At 38.3% G+C, this 24,898-nt stretch overlaps 2 protein-coding genes across 3 annotated transcripts; both read right to left on the reverse strand.

Moving 5' to 3' along the window:
• Positions 1–217: 217 nt before the first annotated feature.
• nacc2l (NACC family member 2-like) lies at positions 218–4,555 on the reverse strand. 2 transcript variants are annotated; one of them, XM_079607166.1, is made up of 6 exons: positions 4,361–4,555; positions 3,224–4,068; positions 2,960–3,136; positions 2,720–2,825; positions 2,403–2,500; positions 228–2,117 (listed from the first exon to the last, which is right to left on the reverse strand). In XM_079607166.1, exons 2-6 carry the CDS (start codon positions 4,020–4,022, stop codon positions 1,582–1,584), a joined length of 1,716 nt encoding a protein of 571 aa, XP_079463292.1. In that variant the 5' UTR covers positions 4,023–4,068; positions 4,361–4,555; the 3' UTR covers positions 228–1,581. The 2 variants fall into 2 exon arrangements, with proteins under 2 accessions (XP_079463291.1, XP_079463292.1); XM_079607165.1 differs by having other exon boundaries at positions 218–2,117; positions 2,960–4,068; positions 4,361–4,552.
• A 1,652-nt stretch (positions 4,556–6,207) lies between these two features.
• On the reverse strand, positions 6,208–24,265 carry qsox2 (quiescin Q6 sulfhydryl oxidase 2). Its single transcript, XM_079607164.1, has 12 exons — positions 23,922–24,265; positions 19,187–19,287; positions 16,274–16,322; positions 16,060–16,165; positions 15,785–15,875; positions 11,368–11,513; positions 11,133–11,276; positions 10,360–10,489; positions 10,114–10,236; positions 9,763–9,913; positions 9,221–9,409; positions 6,208–8,096 (listed from the first exon to the last, which is right to left on the reverse strand). Exons 1-12 carry the CDS (start codon positions 24,154–24,156, stop codon positions 7,585–7,587), a joined length of 1,977 nt encoding a protein of 658 aa, XP_079463290.1. The 5' UTR covers positions 24,157–24,265; the 3' UTR covers positions 6,208–7,584.
• Positions 24,266–24,898: the final 633 nt, after the last annotated feature.

The following is a 24,898-nucleotide window of genomic DNA, read 5'->3' on the forward strand; positions in this document are numbered from 1 at the left end:
AGATGTTAGATAAGAAAATGATAATCCTCTCAACCATAATTAATTCTGTAATTATCTATGTATATCTAGAACTCTTTGAGACATTTCACATGTATTGTATTTTCTGCATTCAAGTAAAACTGAGCTAATGTTTTTATGTTTTATCTATTAAATCAATTTCACTGTAATGAAGCAAAAGCCCTTTTTATCAAACAATAATGGTGACCAAATAGGCATAACCTAATTATCCCTCAAAATAATCCTTTCCTTTATTTCACTTCCAAAAACAATCATACAATCGTGTTTCAAATGTCCAGACCAGCTGATATGCAGAAAAAAAAACCAGGCAAGCATTTACTATACAGCAGCTTGAGAACAAGAGAGATTAAAAAGCTTGAGAGGGAAAACTGAGAGTCCAGGCTACTCTCTAGAGAACTGTTGTTCTCTGTTCAGCTTCCCTTACTGTACTGAACTCAGCAGTCCCATAGTCAGCTTTGTACATAGCAACCCCACTGTCCGACTGGAGTTAAAGCACTATAGTTGATTTCTGAAGCATGTAAGTTGTGTTATATTAAGGAGAGCCTTTGTCCTTCACTTGTTTTTGCCATGCAGAAGTCCATAATCCATTTGTTTCTGTAATTGGCAAGAGTATTTAGTCAGAAATGCCAGAGCTTGTGCATCACATGCATTCATAAAAAAACGCACTGCCGATTGCCTTAATGTACTGAGCTTGAATATGTGCCTGCATTTACGTATGCCATGAAAGAACCTTACAATTTCTTATACAGTCATGCTCAGATGTTTGCAAACCCCTTGGGGAATCAGACATTTATATATTTTTTGAAAAATAAGATATAAAATCCTATTTTTTTTTTATTTACTGCTCTGAAGAAGCTGCATAACACATATTTATATTGTTATAAGAACAAATAATAACTTAAATTACACAAAATATCCTATTCAGACGGTCACATACCTTTGATTCTTGATATTGTGTGTTGCCTCAAGCATCACAGTTTTGCACAAGTCCCTATTTGTCCATAGTGGCAAAACTGGATCTCAAAATTATATTTCCACTGTAGGGAAAAACTCAAATGTGCAGAGCATGCTGGGAAACCAAATAACTTACAGGACCTGGAGGCTTTGTCAAAGAACAGTTTAACTGCTCAGGACAAACCGTAAACTCATGCACAACTATCACAAAAGTCTACAAACACTCATTGATGCTTGAGGCAATATATGATATTAAAAACCAAGGGTATGTAAATTTTTGAAAAAGATCAGTTATTGTTTTTCAGTTTATTTAGTTAATCTGTCTTGTGGAATATGTGTAAACATATGTCAAACAGCTTCATAAGGACAGTAAAAAATTTAAAACATTTTGTAGACTCTGCAAGGGGAAGGGAAAATTGTGAGCACAACTGTATTTAATGCAGACGTTCTTCAATATATCCTGGAAAAAAAATGTATATGTCCAGATTTCATGATCATGCAGCTTTAATTTAATGTTCGGTGGCATGGGAGATTTGCCTTTATTGATAGTGATCCTTTTTGGTGTGAGAAGCTGCAGACCAGTTTTTAAATCGAATGAAGTAGAAGAAGTCACTGATCCTCTTTAAGTGGTCTCTGTCTGTTCTGTTCCTCTTTCTGTGATCTGGGGCTGCTGGATGCCCGCTCTTTTTCACCTTTCTTGCTGGCTGGGTTCAGAGCGAGCACACTGGCTGCTCTCTCGGGACTCTCCGGAAGCCTTTCATCTTCCTGCGTGTTGTCGGACTCTTTGGCTCGGCCTGGCTCAGTCTTAGCTGCTTCACCTTTTTGGGACCTCTCTTCCGTATTGAAGTGAGAGCCATTCCTCAGTGTCTCTCTGCAGTCTCCATAGAGATGCTGCTCCAGAGTCAGATTTGACGCTGCCAGGTGTTTGAACTCTGACTCAAAGGGAAAGCCACCGCCTGGATGGGTGGCTCCTTCCACTTGGCTGAGGACCGCAGTCCCCCTGTACACCTCGATCGCCTCTGGAAGCATGGACTTGATCTTGGGGAGCCAGCGCTTGCGAACTCTCCGGGCATTGGTGCACATGTCTGCGGCAATCACATTCATCTCACTTTCTTTGAAGTTAGGGGCAAAGTTCTGACAGTAGACTAATGACAAAACGGAGAGAGAGAAAAAACAGGAATATTAATGCTTCAAGTCAGCATTAAACCTATTTCAATGCTATATTATGACATTTCCAAATGAAACCGTAGAAAAGTTTGTGAGGTGTATCTGATTGGTTGTGGAAAAGTGGAAATTGGAGGCAAGGAAAGATTTGATGAAAGATGAAAACAAAGCTTTTTTTGGAGCAAAGTAAACCATGGAATCATGCACACTAAGACCAGGCACAAATACTAAATATGGTCAATTTTGTTTGCTTTAACATCACTCACGTTTCACTGTGTTGAGTATGCGGCTGTCCAGTGGTTTGCGATTTGGATCACAGTTGGAGGAACGTATTCCAGTCCCACAGCTGTCAGCAAGTGTATTCCTGCAGTCAAAATACCATAGTCAACCACTGGAGGGCACACACACAAAAATTTTCCAAAACACCATGCGGCCCCTTCAGTTATCAAACACAATATACTGAAACATTTGAATATGAGGACATCTCTGCTTGGTTATTTTTACTGCAGAACTGAGCTCTTAGTATTTCAGACATTCTACAGATACACAAACATGCTTGTTACACATTTGTAATGTTTCAGACCTGTCAAAAAAAGCAGCTAGAAGGCGTCTCAGCAGGACTTTGTGCTTGACCCCAGCACAGAGGTGACAGTTCATCAGCTGTCCACGAGTCATGAAGACACCAGATCCTTTCACAACACCAACAACAGAGAAACAAGGAGACCTTAGCTCTGAATCAGTGAATCAAATGACTCTGTCTGAACTGATAAATAATTCAGATGGACATGGAGTTTCAGACAGGCTGGTATTATTCAGGCCTCACCTCCAATCAGCTCTAGTCTCTCTCCAGGGTCGCCCTCTGTGTAGAGAGCAGGATGGCAACGGTAGCCGATCTGGCTGATGAGTCCGGCAGGCAGAGCCTCTCTGTCTCCTCCCAACAGCACACAGAAACGGTTCTCCAAGGACAGAGGCAGGGAGGACACCTCCATCTTCTCTTGCACTGGGAAGAGACACAAAAGATCACACTCACAGGAATGAATCTTGAGCTGCAACGGAGCGAAAGAGAAGTCCATTAAACGACATTTACTGCTATAGATCCCAGACGAGCCCCCAAAGATCTTTCCGTTTGTCAGGCTTTCGTACGAGTCTTCTTCAAAGTCCTCCTCCTCGTTTTGGTGTGAAGTTGGGCTGTCTGTGGTCGGGAGGCTAGAGGCACCGGGGCTGGCGTGATCTCTAGTCGAGTGCTCGTAAGCATGCATCACGGGTATGATCCCGTTCACACCTCCACTGGTGTAGAAAAGAGTCCCATTCCTTAAAGATCTGCCCCTAGGTCCCCTATCCTCATCTGAGTGCTTTAGCTCTCCATTCCGAGCACACACCGGGGTCTCCAACTTTTCTTCCTTGATCTTGCAGAGAGTTGTGGGCTGGTCGCCTAGCAACAGGGAGGAGTTGTTGTTGTTTGGGCTAGGGGGATCGTCTGGGGCAGATGTCTGTGAGTCGCAGTATGGAGCGCTGGCCTTGAACATGAGGTCCATTCCCCGCTCCACGATGTTCTGGATTTGAAGGTAGCCTGCGGTGTACATGACCATCAGCTGATCGCTGGCACTCACCGTCATCCGGCCCGTGTAGCAGAACGACAGAATCTGCTGGAAGCAGGATGGGGCCACAGATGAGGGCAACTCAAAGAGTGTCTGGGCACTACCGCTGAACAGATCACGGAAGTATAGGCTGCTGGCTGCTAAAACGGCGCGATGGGCCTTGAAGGCCTGTCCATTTACCATAATGGCCACATCGCAGTGCTGGCCCAGCAGCCGCTGTTCGTTCAGGCTGTCCAGAACAGTGCTGCCAAAGTTTGGAATCTCCATGTGCAAGAGTTGAGACATCATGCCCGTTTCAGATCTCTGGAAAAGACAGGATGTTCTCACCAGACATCTAAGACAGAAAAAAGTCAAAATGAAGGTGGACTGACTTGATGAGGTAACAAACAGAAAATTACTACATTCAAAAGTCACACAATGTTTATCTGGTGCAGACACAGCAGAAAAATGCGACAGAAATGCTGCACAGCAACTCCCTTGGTAAACAGCTCTCTTCACCCCAACATTACTAGAGACTCCATGTTTGGCAACTCAGCATAAGCTTGCCTGGAGTATTCAAAAGAAGCTGAAAAGTGACCCACAAACCCACCCGCCCACCCTCCCTCTCCACCCCGCCACTACCTGACCTCTATAGCAGAATCTTCCGAGATGAGAGAGAGAGAATGCGGGCAGGCTCCTCACAGCAGCTTAGCATGAGGAAATGTAGCTTGAGAAGCACAGAGATACGTCTCAATCCGTCCTCTTCCTCCTCGCACAGGACTGAATCAGAGAGAGGGAAAGCAAGCGTCTGTGTGCAATCGATGCACCATCTACTGTATGTCACAGAAAGGGGGAGAGAGGCTATAGGCACAGACACAGAGACTAGGGAGAGGGGGAGGGAGTGAGACTGGAGGAAAGTCATTTAAGGACACGGAGTGAGAGAGAGAGATCGAGCGAGAGACAGAGAAAGAGAGAGCCTGATGCGGATAACTGCCCTGCAGAGAGTAAACGTGTTCATGTGCGATGGAGACAAAAGACAGGCAAGGCAGAATGAGAGAGAGAGAGAGAGAGAGAGAGAGAGAGAGAGAGAGAGAGAGAGAGAGAGAGAAGAGAGAGAGAGAGAAGAGAGAGAGAGAGAGAGAGAGAGAGAGAGAGAGAGAGAGAGAGAGAGAGAGAATTTGAAAGAGCAATGGCTCACTTTTATTTGAACATCACCACACGAAGAAAAGACAAGAACGGGAGCGTTTACCCCCGCATGCACCAACCCGAACGTGTGCAGACACATAATCCATCAGAAGCCGTCTCTGCCATTGAGCGGCTCCGTGCTCAGGATTATTTACATTAAGGGCAGACAAATGGTGTGTGCCAGGAGAGCAGCTCTGCATTGCAGTCCCTGTCACAGGCTGGCATGCTCAGTACAGAGTCTGCATACCCAATCAGATGTGCCAACACGACATCAGACAGATACTCAACCGATAAGAGAAAGAAAAGAGATAGACTCAGCCTCAAAGCTGCCCTGAATGTCAGATCAGTACATCAAACCGAGAAGCATTTTAAGGTGGCACATATTAAACGGATGGCTCAAAGACTGTATTGTGCGAGTAAGAGTTGAGTACAGAGCAGTGGGGCAGTAAAGCAGCGTCTCTCAGCAAAGTGGGGAAGAAGGCGCTGTGCTTCCGTCTCTGATTTGCTGGCTTTTAACGACGGGCTACGCCGTGAGTCAGCGCTATCAGAGATAAACTGCCGTGTTCCAGTCTTCTGTCTAATATCAACAGTAAAAAAATTATAATAAATCAATAAAGTGTGGCAGACACACACACTGCGAACGCTGCAAAACTTGATTCTAGATGTCCGTCTAGTCTTTTTAAAAGCAGTGAAACTGTCAGCCTGGAAAAAAGCAAAACGTGACACATTAACTTGTCTCTTGAAGAAACAGCCCTCAAACTTTGTTTCCAGTTTGAAATGCACATAGTCTTTGAGGAAAATGTCCCCTTCCAGTCTGAAGAGATGGACATAGTAAGATAGTTTACATTTGGAAACAAGAGTGCCTGTGCAGACATCTGTTAAGTTGACAGCTGGAGCTCTAGTAATGGACAGTGTTAGTATGGTCACATGTACGATGTCCCTGGGGAGAACAGACTGCAGTCTGAGCTGGTGGGGAAAGGGAGACTCCATACTGCCTACTAGAGGGTAGACACAGACTTACAGCAATAGAAAACTTGAATGACCTATCAATGTGCTTAGACTTTAAGTTGCAGTTACACTGTGTTCTCAGAATGGCACATTCAACTGTTCTCCTGAAAAATGATAATTTAAGAATTGCTTCTCAGAAAATGTCTCAAAATGAAACATTTACACCCTGTTTTACACCCCATGTAACAGAAAATGATAATGGTGCTATATAAAATATTGATGCCTAAAAAAACAAACATAAAATGCGTACAAGTTTGTGTTGCATTGTTTGCAGTTATGAACTCAGGAATTACACCATTTTGTTTGAAAGACAACTTCTTTATACAACTCCCCTGTAAGGACAAACTACATATATACAGAGTACCCCCGCCCCACCCCACCCCCCAAAAACAACAACAATTCTTTACATAAAAATATAAATTTTAAAATTACAGGAAGTAATAAAAAAAACCTGTAATGAAATAATGGTAAAACACAATGTAATTAATAGCCATTCATTTGGAGCAGCTTAGAAGGCAATGTGCACATACTGTCACAACACATTTATTTTAATAATAAGCTTCATAAATATTTAGTCTCCATTAACACTGCTTGGATAGATAGTGAAATCATGAGCTGAACACAATACCTCAAATCAGTCCACAAATCAAATGCTGATTAAACGATAAAAAAAGTTCACAATATCAACACATTTTAATTCTGAACTTTGAATCCAGATACCGGTACTGCTGTAGTGATATACATGTTGAACAATGAATGGTATGAATACATTATAATAATCTTTTCCCTTAGGGTTCAACATATTCTAGGAGCTCTACAACAAAATGCATTAATTGTTACAGTGTCTTGGACCAGTTTTTTCTTTAAATGCAAATTCGAGTTCAAAGGTATCCCTGCAATCTACAGAAAGTTGTAACTGTTTCAATTGATACTATAAATCCCTTGCTGCAGAGTAACACCAATAAACCACTTTTGAAGCTTTTCAACCAGATTTAAAAATATTTGTAAAAATATTGGAATTAAGCCACCTTTTCAAGGCAATAATAATAATAATGTGCCACTGTAGCTCTTCTTGTGATTTCACATGCAGAGTAAAAAAAAAAAAAAAAACAGTTCAAGCAGCCTATATAACAGATTTCAATGGACCATGAGAGTAACAAAACCGAGGGTTTTTCCACTGGTCATTGAAAGGCAGTGTTATGTTTCACTGGCTTCTCAGCTAGCGACCTTGAGAGACAGAATAAATCAAGTTTCTCAAGTGTTTTTGGACCATCAATTAGAAATATGGGGACAGAGTGACATTCAAAGAGAGCAACATATACCCTATGAGAAACTAACTTAGGATATATTATTTCAATAAAAATCTAGATAAATAATGTAGAATATTCCATAAAAATATATTTTGACCTAGGTTGTTCCTTTTTACTGTAATAAAATAGTTTCTCATGTTAAATAATCCTCTCTGTTTAGGGTTGAGAAATCCTCGCTAACGCGTGCTTGTTAACACAACCAGGCCTGAGCAGAGCTTTCATCAATCATTAGACAAGTTCTTCATTACAAAATACGTCATAAAAACATCAACAACCCCCAAAAATTAAAATAATCAAATAAATTAAAAGTCTCCTTCAACACTTGGCACCTTATTCACAGTTTTCCATCTTTTTCCATATTCTCGCCACTATACGTACGGCCGGTAGTTTCTGCCTTTCCATCTCTTTGAGCGAAAGCGGAAAAAGAAGAACATGAACATGAGAAAGACGCAGGAGAGGGCGTAGAGCAGCACGCAGAGACTCATGTCCACGCTGGAGAATCCCAGACCCAGGAACGTCATCCCTGGTCTGGCTTCTATCTGGACACCAGAGTGCTTCTCTTCCGGACCATTGATGCCAGTCCTTTTCTGATGTTTAGGAACATTCTCAGGAGAAGGTTTAGGGTTCTGGTTGAGGTGAACGTTGCTTTTAGGTTTGGTAATGGCTTTGGGTTTGTCAAGAGCCGGAGGGCCTGGCTCTGGTTGACTGCTGCTGGAGTATTTTGGCGAGATGTTGGAAGCACCGTAGTGTTGTTTGAGGAAAGCCAGGACCATCTGTTCATCCCAGACATGAAGGCCTTCTTGCTCCTCATGGCATGTGGGACAGAGATCAGGAGTAGGCCACTGAGTCTTAGGAAACATGGGGTCCTCGCTCATTGAGCCTGCATAAAGAGTGCAATCAACTATGAGGGTGACGTGGTTTCATGCGTCATTCTTTGTTTTCTTTCCTTCCTTTTTATTCATCCCCTCTGGTACTGTCATTTGTGATTTTTCTTCTTTTGCCTTTCTTCCTATCTTTTTCCTTCCTTTCTTTTTTCTTTCTTTACTTTTCCTTTCTTTCTTTCTTTCTTTCTTTCTTTCTTTCTTTCTTTCTTTCTTTCTCATCCAGTCCCCAAAAACACAAAGAAAAAAATAAGTACTGTGATGAAGGAATGAAAAATGGAAAGGAAGAAAGAAAGAATAAAATTATTCTTTCTTTCTTCCTTTCCATTTTTCATTCCTTCATCACAGTACTTATTTTTTTCTTTGTGTTTTTTGTTCTTTACCTTTCTTTCTTCCCGTCTTTTCTCTTTTCTGTCTCTTTTCTTTCTTCGCCTCTCCTTCTTTCTTCCATCCTTTCTATTCCCTTTGGCTTTTCTTCCTTCACGCCATTGCTCTTTTTCTTGCTTCCAGTCATGCTTTCTCTCTTCGTCTTTTTTCCTTCCTTACTTTTTGTTCTTTTTCCTTCCAGTCCTAATCATTCTTTCTTCATTTCCTTCTTTCTGTGCTTCTTTTTCATCCTTCCTTCCTGTCTTTATTATCTACGTATATTTGATTTCCCTTCTTCCTGTTCTTTTCTATCAAATCCTGATTTCATTCTGTATTCCCCTTCCCTTTCCTGTATGACTTTCTTTCACTTCCAGTCCTCATTTCTTTCTCTTTTCATGTATTATCTTGTTCCTTTCTTTCTGCCCATCTTTTTATCCATTCTTCTTTATTGCCCCGTTTCTTCTTTCTTATTTTTCTTGTTCTCTTTATTGTCTTTTCTTTAATCCTACCCATTTCCCTCTTTTTCCTTCTGTACATTTATTTATGCAGAAATATTTTGTAACATTATGTCTTTACTGTCACTTTTATTAAATTTAATGCAGCCTTGCTGAACAAAAGTATTAATTTCTTTAAAAAAAAATAAAAAAAATTGTAAAGTAACTTTAATCAGTAGTGTATATACGGTATATACCCATGAGATGGACCTAAATGCACCTTGTAATGCAGTCATTTTACTTTAAATACCTTTCTGTCTTACCTGTCAGTCTTGCATTAACCTGGTTGTGTTTTCTCCACAGCCACAGTAATGACTCATCAACAGACTTGACCTGGTTCAGAGACTCCTGAGCCATCTCCTCAAAATGCTTCCCGCACTCCTGGCAACCAAAGAAGGTCCCAATGTAGCGCCGCATGGTTTGAAGCACTGCCAAGGGATCATCCTCAAACCCTGAGAGGAAGGTAGGTTTAAATTAATTGTAGCAATGTAGAAACATGAACTAATAGAAAACATTTACCAGATGATTGTTCAGCTTGCCACAGGCCCAAACAGTGACATAATATATATATATATATATATATATATATATATATATATATATATATATATATATATATATATATATATATATATATATATATATATATATATATATATATGCTTATATTGCTTATATCGCTTATACAGCAAAATGTATACTTAAAATTTAGCTTCAATTTATTAATCTACAATCACAATTACAACTGATGAGATCTCAAATATGTTTCTGGTTGATTAAAATGAAGGGATTTCCTTGCTCATACCAGTGTTGGCTAGAGCGTCAGGTCGGTTGGCAGCTTGCACAGTCAAAACGTGAAACAGTGTCCAGAGGGAGCAGGGATATCCTCTTAGTGCCACACTACTACCCTGGCATCCAACCCACTGCACTTGCTCACTCAGGTACAGGCCCGATATCTGAGAATAATACAAACAGAGCACTTTAAAACCACCAACAAACTGATTCATGCTCCTGTCACATACAAAAAAAAGACGAAAAACTTACATGTCATCAGGTAAAGAGACTTCATGAGGTTTTTAGTTTTAGCTGAGATTTTAATAGCAGGAGCAGCAGCGGTCTGATCATGGACAAGTTGTTTAATGGGTAACACTCTTACCCTCATTCTGTTGTTAACTAGGTCCAGAATAGCATCATAGGGGATCTTCTCCAAAGGTAAACTGACTAGCCATTCTAACAGCGTCTCAAGAAGTTTCACCACAGACTGGCGACCTGGAAATAGCTAAAATCAAAGGGGCCAAGTAAGATACAACGCTGTAAATTTTAAAGCTCTAATGAAAACAATTTCAGTGTGAGAAGACAGCTCAAGCGAAAAGAAAAAGTTGTGTTTGTGTTAAAACACTACCTTGGCAACAACTGTTATAAAGTCCTTGAAGATTTTTAGTTCTTCTCCTTCTAAGGTCTTGTGGGTGGCCAGTTCAACCCTCAGTAGATAATGTAAGCCAGACTCCAGATCTGCCATGTATACCTTAGACCTGAAGAAACATTAATACTGGTTACCTCGTCTTACTTGAAATTAAATCTACAGCTAGTAAAAAGTTTGTGGGCATTCATTTAAACTGTTAAACTTCAGAAACTTTTGGACTACTTAACATTTTACAGCAAATATACACTTCTGTGCAAAAGTTAGGGGTCGGTAAGATTTCAAAATGTTTTTGAAGGAAGTCTCTCAGGCTCACCTACTCTGCAGTTACTTAAATACAGTAAAAACAGTAATATTGTGAAATATTATTAACATTTAAAATAACTGTTTTCTATTTGAATATATTTTAAAATGTAATTTATTCCTGTGAATTTATTTATTTCAGCAGCAATTTCTCTAGTCTTTACTGTCACATGATCCTTCAAAAATCATTCTAATTTGATTTGGTGCACAAGAAACATTTCTTATTATCAGTGATGAGAATGTGCCGTTTCATATTTTTGTGGAAACAGTGATATGTTTTTAAGGATTCTCTGATAAACAGAAAGTTCAAAACAGCATTGATTTAAAATAGAAATATTGTGTGACGTTATACATGTCTTTACTGTTACTTTTGATTAATTTAATGCAAAAAAAACGTACTGACCCACAATTTTTTTTAACCGTAGTATCTCGTAGTAAAAAAACCCCCTCACTTTTCAAACTCTTTCCACTCCACCTGGGTTCCCTGCCCATTATTTGCAGGCTGAGGACGCTGTAGGGATGAGGTGGACTGCTTCCTGTGGACTCCAGGGAGGAGTTTTAGGAAGGAGGAGAAGAAAAAGCGTAGCCTCTTCTGACTGTTAACACAAACAAAAATGTATCAACTGTGCATATACAGGGCTTCTATTAGGTAGACAACAGTGAATTTAGCAGAGGTCGTTAACGTACACATTCATCACAGTGTGTGTGCCGTTGGGATGGAAGAGGTATGCTGAGGGAACTGAACTAATCCCTAGCTTCTCCATTAGAAGTTTGTCTGAGCTCAGAGCTCTCTTCACTGCTATACCCTCATATGGCATTAGGTCCAAAATTACCTAGTTAAAAAAAAGATAAAACATCAAATTAGAGCATTACAATTCTAGCTGCATCACTAATTATGCCTAAAGGGATCATTTAGATCATCATCTACTCACCCACTCATCGTTCAAAACCTATGTTATTTTCCTTTTTCCATGGTACACAAAAGAAGTTTGGTTTATTGAATTGTCTAAAGGCATGGGTATAATTCATTTTCTGCATTCCACTCAGCATCTCTCTCACGCACAGCATAGTTTTAGTGTTTTGTTGTTGTTGTAGAAGGTGAAATATATCATACAAATTAAACTTGGTAACACTTTAAACTTAATGTTAATCTCAACATTTACTACTAGATTTTTAAGTTCATGTTTGTTGATAGTTCATGTTAGATAATGCATTAACTAATGTTAACAAATGAGACATTGTAAAGTGTTAACCAAAATGTAGATTAAGACTCATACAGCAAAATTAGACTACAACAATCAAGCTCCAAAAAGGACAAAATTTTACCTTAAAAGTGGTGTGCATATTTTCTAAAATGATACAATAGCTTTGTGTAAAAAAAACTCTCGGTTACCAAAGTAACCCTCGTTCCTTTGATGGAGTGAATGGAGATACTGACATTAGGGATCTATCTTGGGAGCCCCTATTACCTCTGTGTTTTACAAAAAATGACCAATGAAATTGGCAAGTGGAATTTGCATGCCTAGCTACTCCCCTGGACATATGTGTAAATAAGATGGCAGCCTGCAACCAGAGATGGTGATCTGGCCATTCAGCGGGTAGTTCAAGGTTGTGGCAGGAGGGACATAATGCCTTGTTACTCCATCGGGGAATGAGGGTTACGACAGTAACCGAGATGTTCCCTTTCTATCAGTCACGTTCGACATTATGTCGATGCTGACATTAGAGGTCCCTATATAAAGTGACAACTACTGAACTGCGTTACACATGACAGCAAAGCAGATGCTGGCAAGCTGTAGCGTGCCAGTAACAAAATGGCCTCGCCCAATCGTAACATTATCAATGCCCCATGTAAGCCGAACAGTCCTTCTTGATAGAAAAGAGTGCTTCAGCTCATTTTAAACTTTTTTCACACTGGGGAAGCGTGCCTAGTCCGGGTGAAAAGAGAGGCCGCCACATCCTACCCATAGGGGGTACCGTACATGTGGAATATACACATATGGACAGACCCACAGGGCAGTGCTACATATGGACGAATCTCTGCGGTAGGTCCTACCTGGAAAGGTTTGTAGCTACAGAGTGGCCAAAACCGGCGCAGGGCGAGCAGCACTGCAAGCAACTTCAAGCAATTGATATGCCACTGCAGTCGAGGTCCTGTCCAGGAGTCCAGGGTCCTGTCCGCTGCATACAGCCCCCCAGCCAATTCTGGAGGCATTCGTTGCGACAACAACGTGCCTGGACACTTGTTCTAAGGGCACTTTCGCGTGTAGAAAAGCAAGGTCCGACACCAAGGGCTGAAAGTTCATCGACAGATTGGTGTGAAGGTCACACGATGTGTGCAAACCAATCTTGGGGGCGAACGCATATGAGCATGCGCTTCTGTGTTAGCATCTTGAACGGGAGCTTGTGAAGGGCACAATTCAAGACTCACAGATCCAAAACCGGCTTTAACCCACCAGCTTTCTTGGGTATGATGAAGTAAGGGCGGTAAATCTCTGACTTCAAGCTTGGCTGAATGGACCACATTGGCTCTATGTGTCATTTGCCAACAGGACCGCAATCTTCGCTCACAGGACAAGGGCATCTTTGCCTTTGATCTTGTAACATAATAATGATTTTTTTTTTTTTTTAACAACTGTAATATCTCTTCCTTTAGTGATGTTTTACTCTACATTTTTGCAGTGTTGTATTTGCAGATGGAAAATTTAAGGTTTTTTTATTTATTTATTTAAATATATATATATTTTTAAATAGGATAAATGGAAAAATATATATAAATACTTGTTTATATTTGTCAAATAAAAAAAAAAAAATCAGCCACAACACAGAACAAAAATACATAGAAGTGAAGTGGCAATGCTACTTCAGTACAAATAAAAGCTTATTAAGTAATGCTTTGAAGCCATCTACTGGCTGAAGTTGAAATTCCATGTTATTTTAATTTTAAAAGTGTTTGTTCTCCAGTTGATGGCAGCAATCTTCAATTAAACCATCTCATATTGTCCATGTTATCTCCATGAATGACAATGAGAAATGTGGATCTTTTTTAAAGTGAATTTTACAAAAAAATATATATTTTATATAAAAACCAACTTTTAAAAATATGTATTTATTTATTTATATAAATGTAAAAAAATATATACTTTTAATCCCCAAAACACTGCACAAATGTAGAGGAAAAACAAAGTGAGTGATATTACATTTGTAAAAAAAAAAAAAAAAAAACATGTTACAAAATCACATTTTATTGCCTGGGGACCCCAACATCCTGAGTTTACATTAAAAAATGAATAGTGCAGATGTAACCTCCCGGCCCTCATCTGGGGGAAGGACTGGTGCGATCACCACCGCTACACTTAATGCCGTAGGAGGGTTTCCAGCAAGAGAGATTCTCCGCTTTTTAAGCTCTTTGAGCGATTGGAAGAATTAATCGCTGTCAGCAAACCCTTCAGCTCTGAAGCAAAACTCTAATGAGTGTCTGCAGGCCATCATCTTATATACCCGTATGTCCGTGGGAGTGGCTAAGCATGAAAATTCCACTTGCCAAATTTGTAAAACTCAAGAGGTGATTGGGGCTCCGACGTAAGACCCCTAATTTCAGTAATGACCTACTGTCGAACATGACTGACAGAAAGAAAACAATCTACATTTCTGTGATTTTCCACTAGGTCTGATCTAGTCCATTCATGTTAGGATAACTTTTTTCCTTGAACATTAATCTGGGAATTTGATAGTGGCATGCTCTACCATTTGAGCTACACAAGTTGTGTATCATTAATGTGCCACTTTCAATAATATGGAAGAAATCGACAGGACGAAAGGCAAAATAAATCTTTCTATTTGTTTCTATCACAAAATCATACCGATTTGAAATAATGGTGCACAGATCATGGAAACTGGGGGCTAACAACAATCACCATATTCGTATTTATTTTTCAAATTGCCCATTGCCTCATTTGTATCAGTTTTAAACCCTATTGCACCACACTGTAAAATTACAAATAAGAATGTAAATTGTTTTCCAGTAACTACCTAGACTCTGTATACCCAGTAAAGTCTTCTCTGTGCCGCCACATTTCACAAAATATTTAAAAACTTCTCATAATACCATAAAAACTCCATATCTGCATGTTCTGTGAGTTTAGCTTGCATTTGGAATTGTAGCGGGTACAAGTTACGCATTATTTTTAATATTTGCAAAATTTCCAACATTTTTGTGGACAGTTTATTACAGCATTTCACTAGATTTATAATGAGACGCGTTTGTAAACCTGTTTTCACCGATTTTATAATATATAGGCCATTACTGTCATAAGAATACTAATAATTACTATTATATTCTAATTTTTGGCTTCCTAAAACATCAGTGTGACTGAGACACAGTATCACAACTAAAAAGAAGATCGAGTCCCCGTTAAAGTTCAGGTACACGTCAATGCACAGACTTTTTTCTTCATTCAATTTGCACACTGAACATGGGTCGGAGCTGAACTCTCAAAGTGCACCAGATTGAGGAATTTAACTTTAAAATGTACAAAATTTTCTTTTTATGTGAGCCCCCAAAGTCTCACAAAATCCTATGGGAAACACTGGATCATAATTTATTAGAACCTACAAAAGAAAGGCATAAAGAGTTCTTTTGTCACAAAAAAACAAACAAACAGTCACACAACCAGTAAACAGAATGAGGGTTCAATGTTTCAAAGACTCAGTTCATGCATTCCCTGAGAAACGAACCCATGATTTTTCCTTCCGGTCTATAGCTGTACAGCGATTCAGCTGAAACACAATACTTACCATGGAATGGGCACATTACAGTTCATAAACATTTAGTATCAATAAAACAAAATGGCATACACATCTGAATTAAGGCATGTGTCATCTGAAGCTGTGAATGCTTACAACAACAATTTGCCCGCAGTATAATTCTTATGTATGATTTTATTCCTGCTACAAAAAAAAAAAAATTATATATATATCATGCTTGAAATATATCAGCCAATAACAATTACATTAGTGTGGAATGACATATGGGTGAGTAAATGATGACATCTGATCTTATACTGCTTTCCTACAAAAACCTTTTATTTTATGTTTTTCATACCTCTCTCCCTATATAAGAGTCTCCGTCCTCAACTATAACTGCAGTATAGAGCTCCGTTTTCTTCTCCATTAAGGACAGGATGTCCTCAGACCTGCAACAGATGACAAACTCAATGTTTTTAAATAGGAAACTGAAGCACATTCCATTTATGTCTGGAAACTAAACAAACATCTCTAAATGTCCCTCTTGAATCTGGAGGCAGAACATGTTAAATATTAAACACAGATGGAATTGAACATGTAAAAAATAGGAGGTAATATTGTAGATTTGGGCACCTGAAAGGGTCAAGGGGAGGGCAGCCCACAGGCCAGTTTTGTCTAGTGTGGTTTTGGATGAAGTTCACCATCAACTGCCTCACTGTCTGCAGCTCTCTGTCAGCCCCTAACAGTACACAAATCAAACAAAACCAGAAATACAAGTTAAATCCACAATAATAATAATCACTGAAACTATTTAAAATAGAATCAGAGCAAAAATGATAAAACGCACCTCGATACGTCTTCCCCAAATCATTTGTGGAATCACGAGCCTTAAAATACTAAAAAAGAAAAAGACATTATTCCTAAATGAAAAGTACAAAAACAACATGTCCTATGTGTGTCCATTTCAAAACCAGGCATGTTTCTGGCAATTTGGAAATTTGATAAGGGTGTAATAATACATTTCATTTGTCTACAGTATGGTTACCCTGGTTTCAGGTTTACCTGACCTCGATCAGACATAGATAAGACGTGTTATAGTGTTCAAAAACAGCTAGAAAAGAGCACAACAAAATAGAACAGAAAGCAAGAATCTTGTTTCATCAAGTTAACTTGACACATCATTTTAAAATGCAGAGATTGCAACAGGACATTGAATAAAAAGTATAAGAAACATGCTACATTTAATAAACAAATATAAAGATGAAACAGTTCTGAAAGGTTTTGTACTCTGCTAACTGTCTGTCAGCACACTTATAAAATTACCATCTCATTTCAAATTAAAAATAAATAAATAATCTAAATTAAAATAATTTAGTCACCCTATCTAATTTACTAGTATGTTGTTAGAAAACTAGTTGACTAGGAGACTATTGTAACATCCTTAATTTATGAGCTGCTTATGTTGAATGTATAGCTATGTATAGCAGAAGTTTGAGCCAATGAGATTTCACAATGGGCGGAGCTACCCAGCATAATGCCACAAAATAAAAACCAAGCTTTGTTAGGACAAGGTTTGTGCTATCGTCTACAACAGTGTTATTCAAATGGCTGACCTTGGTTCCACCCGGACCTTAGTTCACCAGATTAAAGTGAGCAGCGCGTAAAAACAACGGAGCAGTTCACACCACAAGCACTCATGGTTGTTTTTGGTAATGATCTTTAGGAGCTGTATCTATAATATTTTTTTATTTATTTTAACAAAAGTAGTAGAAAACGAGAATACAATTATTTGTATCTGCCATACAGATGACTCTGACCGTTTAACTAAACCAGGTTTGAGACAAGTTAATGTGTGGCGTCTTTTTTTCATACATTTAGCATTATTAATCAGCATATAAAGAACATTTCATAATAAACTGTTAGAATTTGGCAAATTATTTAGAGATGGCAAGACAAACAAAATAAAAACTTTTAAATGACTAGTTAACTTTGTTTTGTCCTCATGATGACAGTTTCGATTATTAGATTATGTACATTGTTTGTTATAGTATATTGTTTGTTTATTGCTTTGAGCAAAATATAAAAATGGTCTATTCTTTTCTTAAGAGGTAAACCCAGCGTGTTTTCTCAGTCCCATGGCCTTCGTAGCATACACAAGGTGTCTAAATGTAAAATAAAAATAATAGCCTGTTAAAACATCTAATAATAATAATTCATTACGTTTATATAGCACTTTTCTCGGCACTCAAAGTGCTTTACATAGAAGGGGGAATCTCCTCCTCCACCACCAATGTGCAGCCCCCTACTCTTTTTCGAAGGACATCCATGGGATTTTTTGTGACCACAGAGATTCAGGACCTCGGTTTAACGTCTGATCTAACCTTTTTATATTCATGTCCAGTTGGGTGAAATATTTACTTTTTTGGGGTAAATTGTTGGTAAAAATTCTTAGACATCACTGTTTTGGCTCTCTGGGTCCAAGATTCTCATCTTTAATGACTATGTTGAGTGTTTAGGCTTTTTTTTTTACAAAGTACTACGACTGCCTTGATGGAAAAGTACAACTGTTCCAAAAAAGTATTATCCGGATCTACACTGGTAAGGAAATATAGAGACCGATCCTCTTGGAACTTTAATTGAATACCCCTGGTCTACAATAATATCACAATTGTTGTTTTAATATTGTGAGTTACATTTCTGACACAACATTGTCAGTGTCGTCTATTTTTGCTCTATTTCGCCAATGAAATCACAGCAGAACTGCTGTTAATCTTTGACCAACACACAACTGAATGAGTCAGTGTTTTTAAACAAATCAGCTTTGTATGATGTGTTGATGTAATTTCCATTGAAACAGGAAGCTATGGCAGGACATTGAATGGCCTTTTCAAATAGCCAATAGCGTTTAGTTTACCTCACAGACTGAACGTCGTACTTGACAGCACCAAAGAACTGAATCCAAGCGCTGATGATACGTTAGATTCTAGAGAGCATTTGATTGGACAGAAGATGTGATGAGCAGATGAAGTCCGCTGTGATGTCATAAAAATCTGTGATCCATTTTAGCGGAATCCATTTAAGATTTGAATGCTTAGATCTCCTAAATGCGAATTTTGTCATTGTTTTGGAACACACCAGCTTGTTCATTACCCTAAGGCTAAGATATTCATACTAAAAGCAAAAAAAAATAAAAAATCCTTTAAAATGATTTTGTCAATATTCCAAGCCCCTAGTTAAAGGTAGGGTAGGTAGGATTTATATAAAAACTTTTTACCAAATTTGATTAAACTTTCTATATATATCAATGCATAATTAAAATGTAAGTACTCTGATAAAAAGAGTATAAAAATCGAGTGACTCTAGACCGTTTAATCTTCATTAAACACAGCTCATTATTTCCATTCGGGACGAATCACAGGATTGGCTTGCGCGACTGTCACTCGACGTCGCCATGACTACCGCAGTTATTACTGGCTCTGCCCACGTGCGCGCAGTCGCGCACCCGTTTTTAGGTGGGAGTGAATGGAATTAATGAGCTGTGTTTAATGAAGATTAAACGGTCTAGAGTCACTCGATTTTTATACTCTTTTTATCAGAGTACTTACATTTTAATTATGCATTGGTATATAAAGACAGTTTCAACAAATTTGAATACAAGTTTTTTTTAGACAATTCTGACCTACCCTACCTTTAAGACTCAGATTTATTGTATAGGTTTAACCTGTTGAACGAATAAATAGCACAATTTGCACAAACATACTCTGAAGGTGGGGTAGAAGTGGATTCCGAACTCCTTACAGATGTCGAAGTTCTTCTCATGAGCACAATCCAGAACTCCAACACGAATGGCCTGTGCCCAGTCTATGAAAGTAGAGAGACATGTCACATATTTCAAAAACACAACCTAAACTTAAAGGTATAATTAACCCAAACATTTTGTCGTCAATTACCAGCTCACCCTCATGTTGTTCCAAACCCATAAGACTGTCCCTCCACCAAAACTGACTACAAGAAGTTCATGAAGAGATCATAAAAGTAATCCATATGAATCTAGCGGTTTAATCCAAATCTTCTAAAGATACCCAATCACTTTATATGATGAACAAATTTAATGTATGCTTTTATTCACAAATAAACTCATCACAAAGTTCACCTTCTGAACTATTTTGAAGCGTCAAAGTTTTGGTTAAAACGACTTTCAATGGAGGGAATCTCTCTGGCATTACAAAATATCTTCAATTGTGTTTCAGGATGAACAAATGATTTAGGGAGCTGGAAAGACATGAGAGTAAGTACACAATGACAGAATTTTCATTTTTGGGTGAACTATCACCAAAATCAAATTCCTATTTTATATTACTGGTAAGTGTCTTTAATATTTACTAACATTTAAATTAACCATTTGATACAATGCACTTATTGTGTACATGTTTTACATTGTACTTATATTTAAAAAAAAAAAAAAAAACCCTGCAAGGAATTACAGCTATAAATTAATTTCAGTAATTAGGCTACATCTAGAATTACACTGTTGATGCTTCCCTTACATTTTAACCCACCCTTAAACTTAACCATACCATGAAACCTGCCCCTAACCTTACCCGTATCCCACCTCAATAGCATCAAAAGAGTTTTGCAATACCACATGAACACAATATGAAAATGTTTTATGCAAGTATGTATAGTTAAAGATACAATATAAAGTGTGTGACCAATTAATATGAGTGATAAAGCACCAAATGATATCAATACTTGAATGAAATGTCTAAAAAGAACATTATTAAACAGAAATACAGGCATACAGCCACAATGCAAATAGGTAAATGAGCGTTTGTAGAGACTTGAGCCTAGTTATATTAGGTTTGTGTTGTATAACATGCTGACGTCCACGCTAATATGTCTTATCGGTATTGGCACCCAGAACAGCTGCCAGATAGCCTAAGTGGACAGGAACTCTGGCAGGAAGCCTAAAGTCATTTGATGCATAACGTGGTTTGGAAATTTGACATCAGAAACGTAGATATTAAGTCTCTCACTGAAACTTTGTGAGACGAAATATAGTCTTACTCCCCCAAAAAGCATGATTTTATACACTGCATACAGAGTTTCTGGAGCCAGGTGGTTTGTTTTCAATGCAAACTCATAAAATCTGTGAACAGCTGTAAAACCTGTCTCCGAAAGATGAAACAGATGGGGTGTGATGAAAGCAGCTTTTTAAAAAATGTTTGGATGAGAGAGAGGAGGGACAGCCGGGGGGCACTTTATCCCTCTATTCTTCACCTGAGGGTGGGACACTGTGGGTTTTAGGATGTGTGGGGGAATGCACAGCGGGGTTGCGTCCTCACAATAGGGACATCTGACCCTCATTGTGAAGGTAACAGCTGGTAGGCGGCCACTCGCGAGCCACCCAGCCGACAGCTTGTGCCAACAAAGGCAGACTGAAAGCATTCAACAGAAGACTTGTCCTCGCAACGTTAGTCATCCAAAGGCCACAATCATCTAGTCCTTTTTCCCAGTCCACTGAAGAAGAAAAGCAAGGCATGGCATTCCAGAACATATATTATACCGTATGACATGATAATAATGACACATACATGTGTGAGTCAACAGTACTCTGGTAATTCTTAAAATAACAAAAAACACCACATAAATACGTTATTTTAGTACAAGAATATGGTAATCATTCAATTCCATAGTCCAAAAAAATCTGCATGCCCATTGCCAATTGAAAATCTGGGATCTAAAATCCCATTCAAACATTCAAAATAAAAGCTTTGAGGATTTAATAATAATAATAATGATAAAACAAAGGAAAGTTATGTAAAATGAAGACATATTTCAAGGATAGTTCACCCAAAAATAAATATTCGGTCCTTATTTTAAGTATTTTGAGAAATGTCTTTTGTCCAAACTTGTGAAAAAAATTATAAAATAAAATAAAATAAAAAAAAGTTACCAACATTCTTCAAAATATCTTATTTTGTGTTCCACAGAAAAACACTCATAGTCACACAAGTTCGGAAATGAATTGAGAGTGGGTAGAATACATTTTAGCAGAATATTCATTTTTTGGGTGAACAATTCCTTTAGGATTAATATTTTAGCTTCCCTTGACTAATATATATTAACTAAATATAATTAGTAGCAACAAATTGTTGTTGAAATAAACTAAAAATGGAACCAACTAAAAACTCACTACTGATCTCAGACTGAATGTCACTGTACTGTAGGTCACAATCACTTTACCATGGTGCCGCCTCATTTTTGTAAGGATCGTAAAGCAGCAAACACCAGTGAGAGAGACCGCTGAAGCTGTGAGAGAGAACTGACCCTCTCCAATTTCACAACTCTACCACTTTTAGCATCTTTGCGACAAGGTGCTAAATTAATTTGCCCTTATTTATATTGAATGAAACAACCTTTCCATTGCCGTCATCCTTCACGAAACCCAACACAAGTGGCTTCCTGCAAACACCATCAGTCCTTTAGCTGAGAGCACGGCAGACACGTAGCGCTACTGTCTAAGCATTTTTATTAGCAATTAGGCCGGTCTTGTAGCTCTGAGAAGGTCTTAAGAGAGTTAATGCTAATCTCATTATTTATTCAGAATGGCTTTGAAAACCACAGCTTGATAGAGGTGGGCTCTCCCCATCCACAATCCTTGATATTATTGTAAATTGCTTTGGGTGTACAGTATGAAAGCGCTATATGAATGCCTCATTCATTCATCCAACCAGAGCTGCTAAGAGAAAGCACTCAAATATTTGGGTCTGTGTGGTCTTAACCTCTAAAAATCAAATTCAGGAAACTTCTGGTAGGGTTACAAGTGTTGAGTTCTTGTTTTTAGATCAAGCAAATTATCAGAACCTTAAAACCACTAATGTTATTTGTGTATCAGGGTTGTTGACATTTTGCGCTTGAAGTCTTTGAAGTACCCCACATCACATTCATGTTCTCTGATGTTGGTTACTGGTCACATCATGACATGCATGTAAACAAAATATTGGTAGATGTTGTATTTATAAAAAAAAATTCTGATTTAACTTATGATTAGCTTAGCTTTTGATAAACTCATAAACAAACTTTGTGGTTTGACTTTTTAAACATGTTTCTAATTATTGCTGATTTAGTTTGAATTATTGTATAATTATCATGCAGTTGTATGATCTCATATTGAGAGAATGTGTACTTATTACATCTGTTGCACTGCAAGATTAATTAAAAGATTAGTTCACCTGAAATTGAAAATTCTGTCATCATTTAGCCTACTCAACCTCATGTCATAACAAACCTGTATAGCTTTGCAATTGTGTTTTCTTCTCTATTGTGACGTATAGCCGAGTGAAACGACTTCTCTGAAGAGAAAAATTGTAGGGCGAGAAGTTCCTTGGATTAAATATTAGGAGGGCACATTCATTTTTTTATATGATGTGCATTGTGATTTGTGACACATAATTTATAATAAATTCTGCAATATTCCTTAAAAACTAAGAATGGTCACATGATTTTATGGTGACTTTAAGTCAAGTCACCTGTATTTATATAGCGCTTTTTACAATACAGATTGTTTCAAAGCAGCTTTACAGTGATAACAGGAAAATAACACAACACATTTTGTTTCTCCTGTACAGCAGATCTAGAAGAAAATATAGTCCAGCTTAAGTAAAGTTCAGTGATGATTCATTTTTGTTGTAAAAAAGTTAATTCATATCTAGAGAAGACAGTGATGTCATCGTAAAACTCAAGGTCAATTCTCATATAATGGTGTCAATGCATTGCAGGCAGATCAATAATATTGTTCAATATTAAAACATCACTTAAAGTAAATATATTGTACACTACCTGAAGACATGTATCTAATAAGAGTGTGTGTTGTGGGTTAAAACGAAGGCCTTGGTCGCAGTGATAAATACAGATAACAGTCAGCAACACCCGTGTATTTACATGCAGGTGTATCAACAACAAACCAGGGATTATCGACTTTCCATTGGTGTACTTGGCCAAATGCACAAAAACACTATAAGCCTCATTAAAATACACGTGGCAATGTACAAGGAAATAGTATCATCATGGGATAGTTATGGTAGAACAAGACAAACAGCTCTATCAGGAGAAAAACAAAATAACCTAACAAGTAGCCTACTATGTCAATGAGCATTCTGATTCTGGACATTAATCGTGGCAGTTCCATGTTTGGACATCCATCATGGCAATACCACGTCTACTGACAGTAACTTACCTTGATAGTATACCATGGTATTCTTGGAGAATTCAATATGGTTATCAAATCACAGTGCCATGGAATATATAAAAAGTACCATGGTATTACTACCATATGGTACCACCTCCACTCCATATAAGGGTGATCATCCCAAATTACCTCTGTCAATACTATTCTTTGGAAACACGATGTGTGTCTGAAGTGAATGCCTCGATGTTGTGTTCTTCCTCAAAAGAAGAGGGCATAAACAGGAAGAGGATCAAAATCCACCTACCCTTTACATCGCCGGCCAGTGCTTTCCATGTAGGCGAATACTGGATACAGTGGCCACACCACGACGAGTAGAACTGAAGCAGCCAGGCGCTGGAGGAGTTGAACACGGACTGCTTCAGGCTGTCGCTGCTCAGTATAACCACTGGATCCTCTTCAGTGTACAATCGAGCTGGCTGACCCTGTCCGAACAGCAGCCCCATCAGAATACTGATCTTAACGCAAAACGCAACAGCCATTTGAGGCGATGGAGGAAACGCCGTTCAATTGGAAGCCACACACATAAATGAATCCTCTACATTCGGAGTGATTCTGCTCGCTCCCCTGGATGACTACATTTAGTGGAGACGTGAGTCTTCTAGAGCGTTGTCACTGCGCCACGAGAACGCAGACGCTTATCTTGCGCATCCTATCTGCGTATGGTCGACGCATAAAATGTTGACTGAATTACAGTATGATGGTAGCAATGGTCTAATGCAAAAAAAACAAAAAAAAAGCTATTTATATTATTATTGTTTAAAAAACATTCACCACAAATGTTGATAAGATTGAATGAAATACATTTCACCTTGATTGTATAAGGTACACAAACACAGATTTATTTTGTAAATCAATAAAAGAAGAAGGTTTAGAAAGTAAAAGTCCTCCTCAGTATTTTGTTCCAATCACCTGGATTTGCTAATTAGCACAGTTTTTCAGCCAGGAGATAGACATATAGGGAAATCAGCAGGCTGAGTTCATGGGTGGAATCATGGGCGTAGATTACGCAGGATTATAAAATGTAAATTCGTCCCCCGCACTTTTATAGGGCAAATTTGTGTTCACGACAAGTTGAGGTTTTCGCAGGCCAAAGTGATCCAGATATTAGCATGGGCGTGTCGTGATGCACACGTGAATGATTGTCATGGAAAACAGATATACTATCTCTTTGAATTTTACATTTAAAATTCAAAGATAGTGTATCTGTTTCCATTGCAATCA

This window comes from Phoxinus phoxinus (genome assembly GCF_949152265.1).
Source record: "Phoxinus phoxinus genome assembly, chromosome: 3".
Taxonomy (NCBI): domain Eukaryota; kingdom Metazoa; phylum Chordata; class Actinopteri; order Cypriniformes; family Leuciscidae; genus Phoxinus; species Phoxinus phoxinus.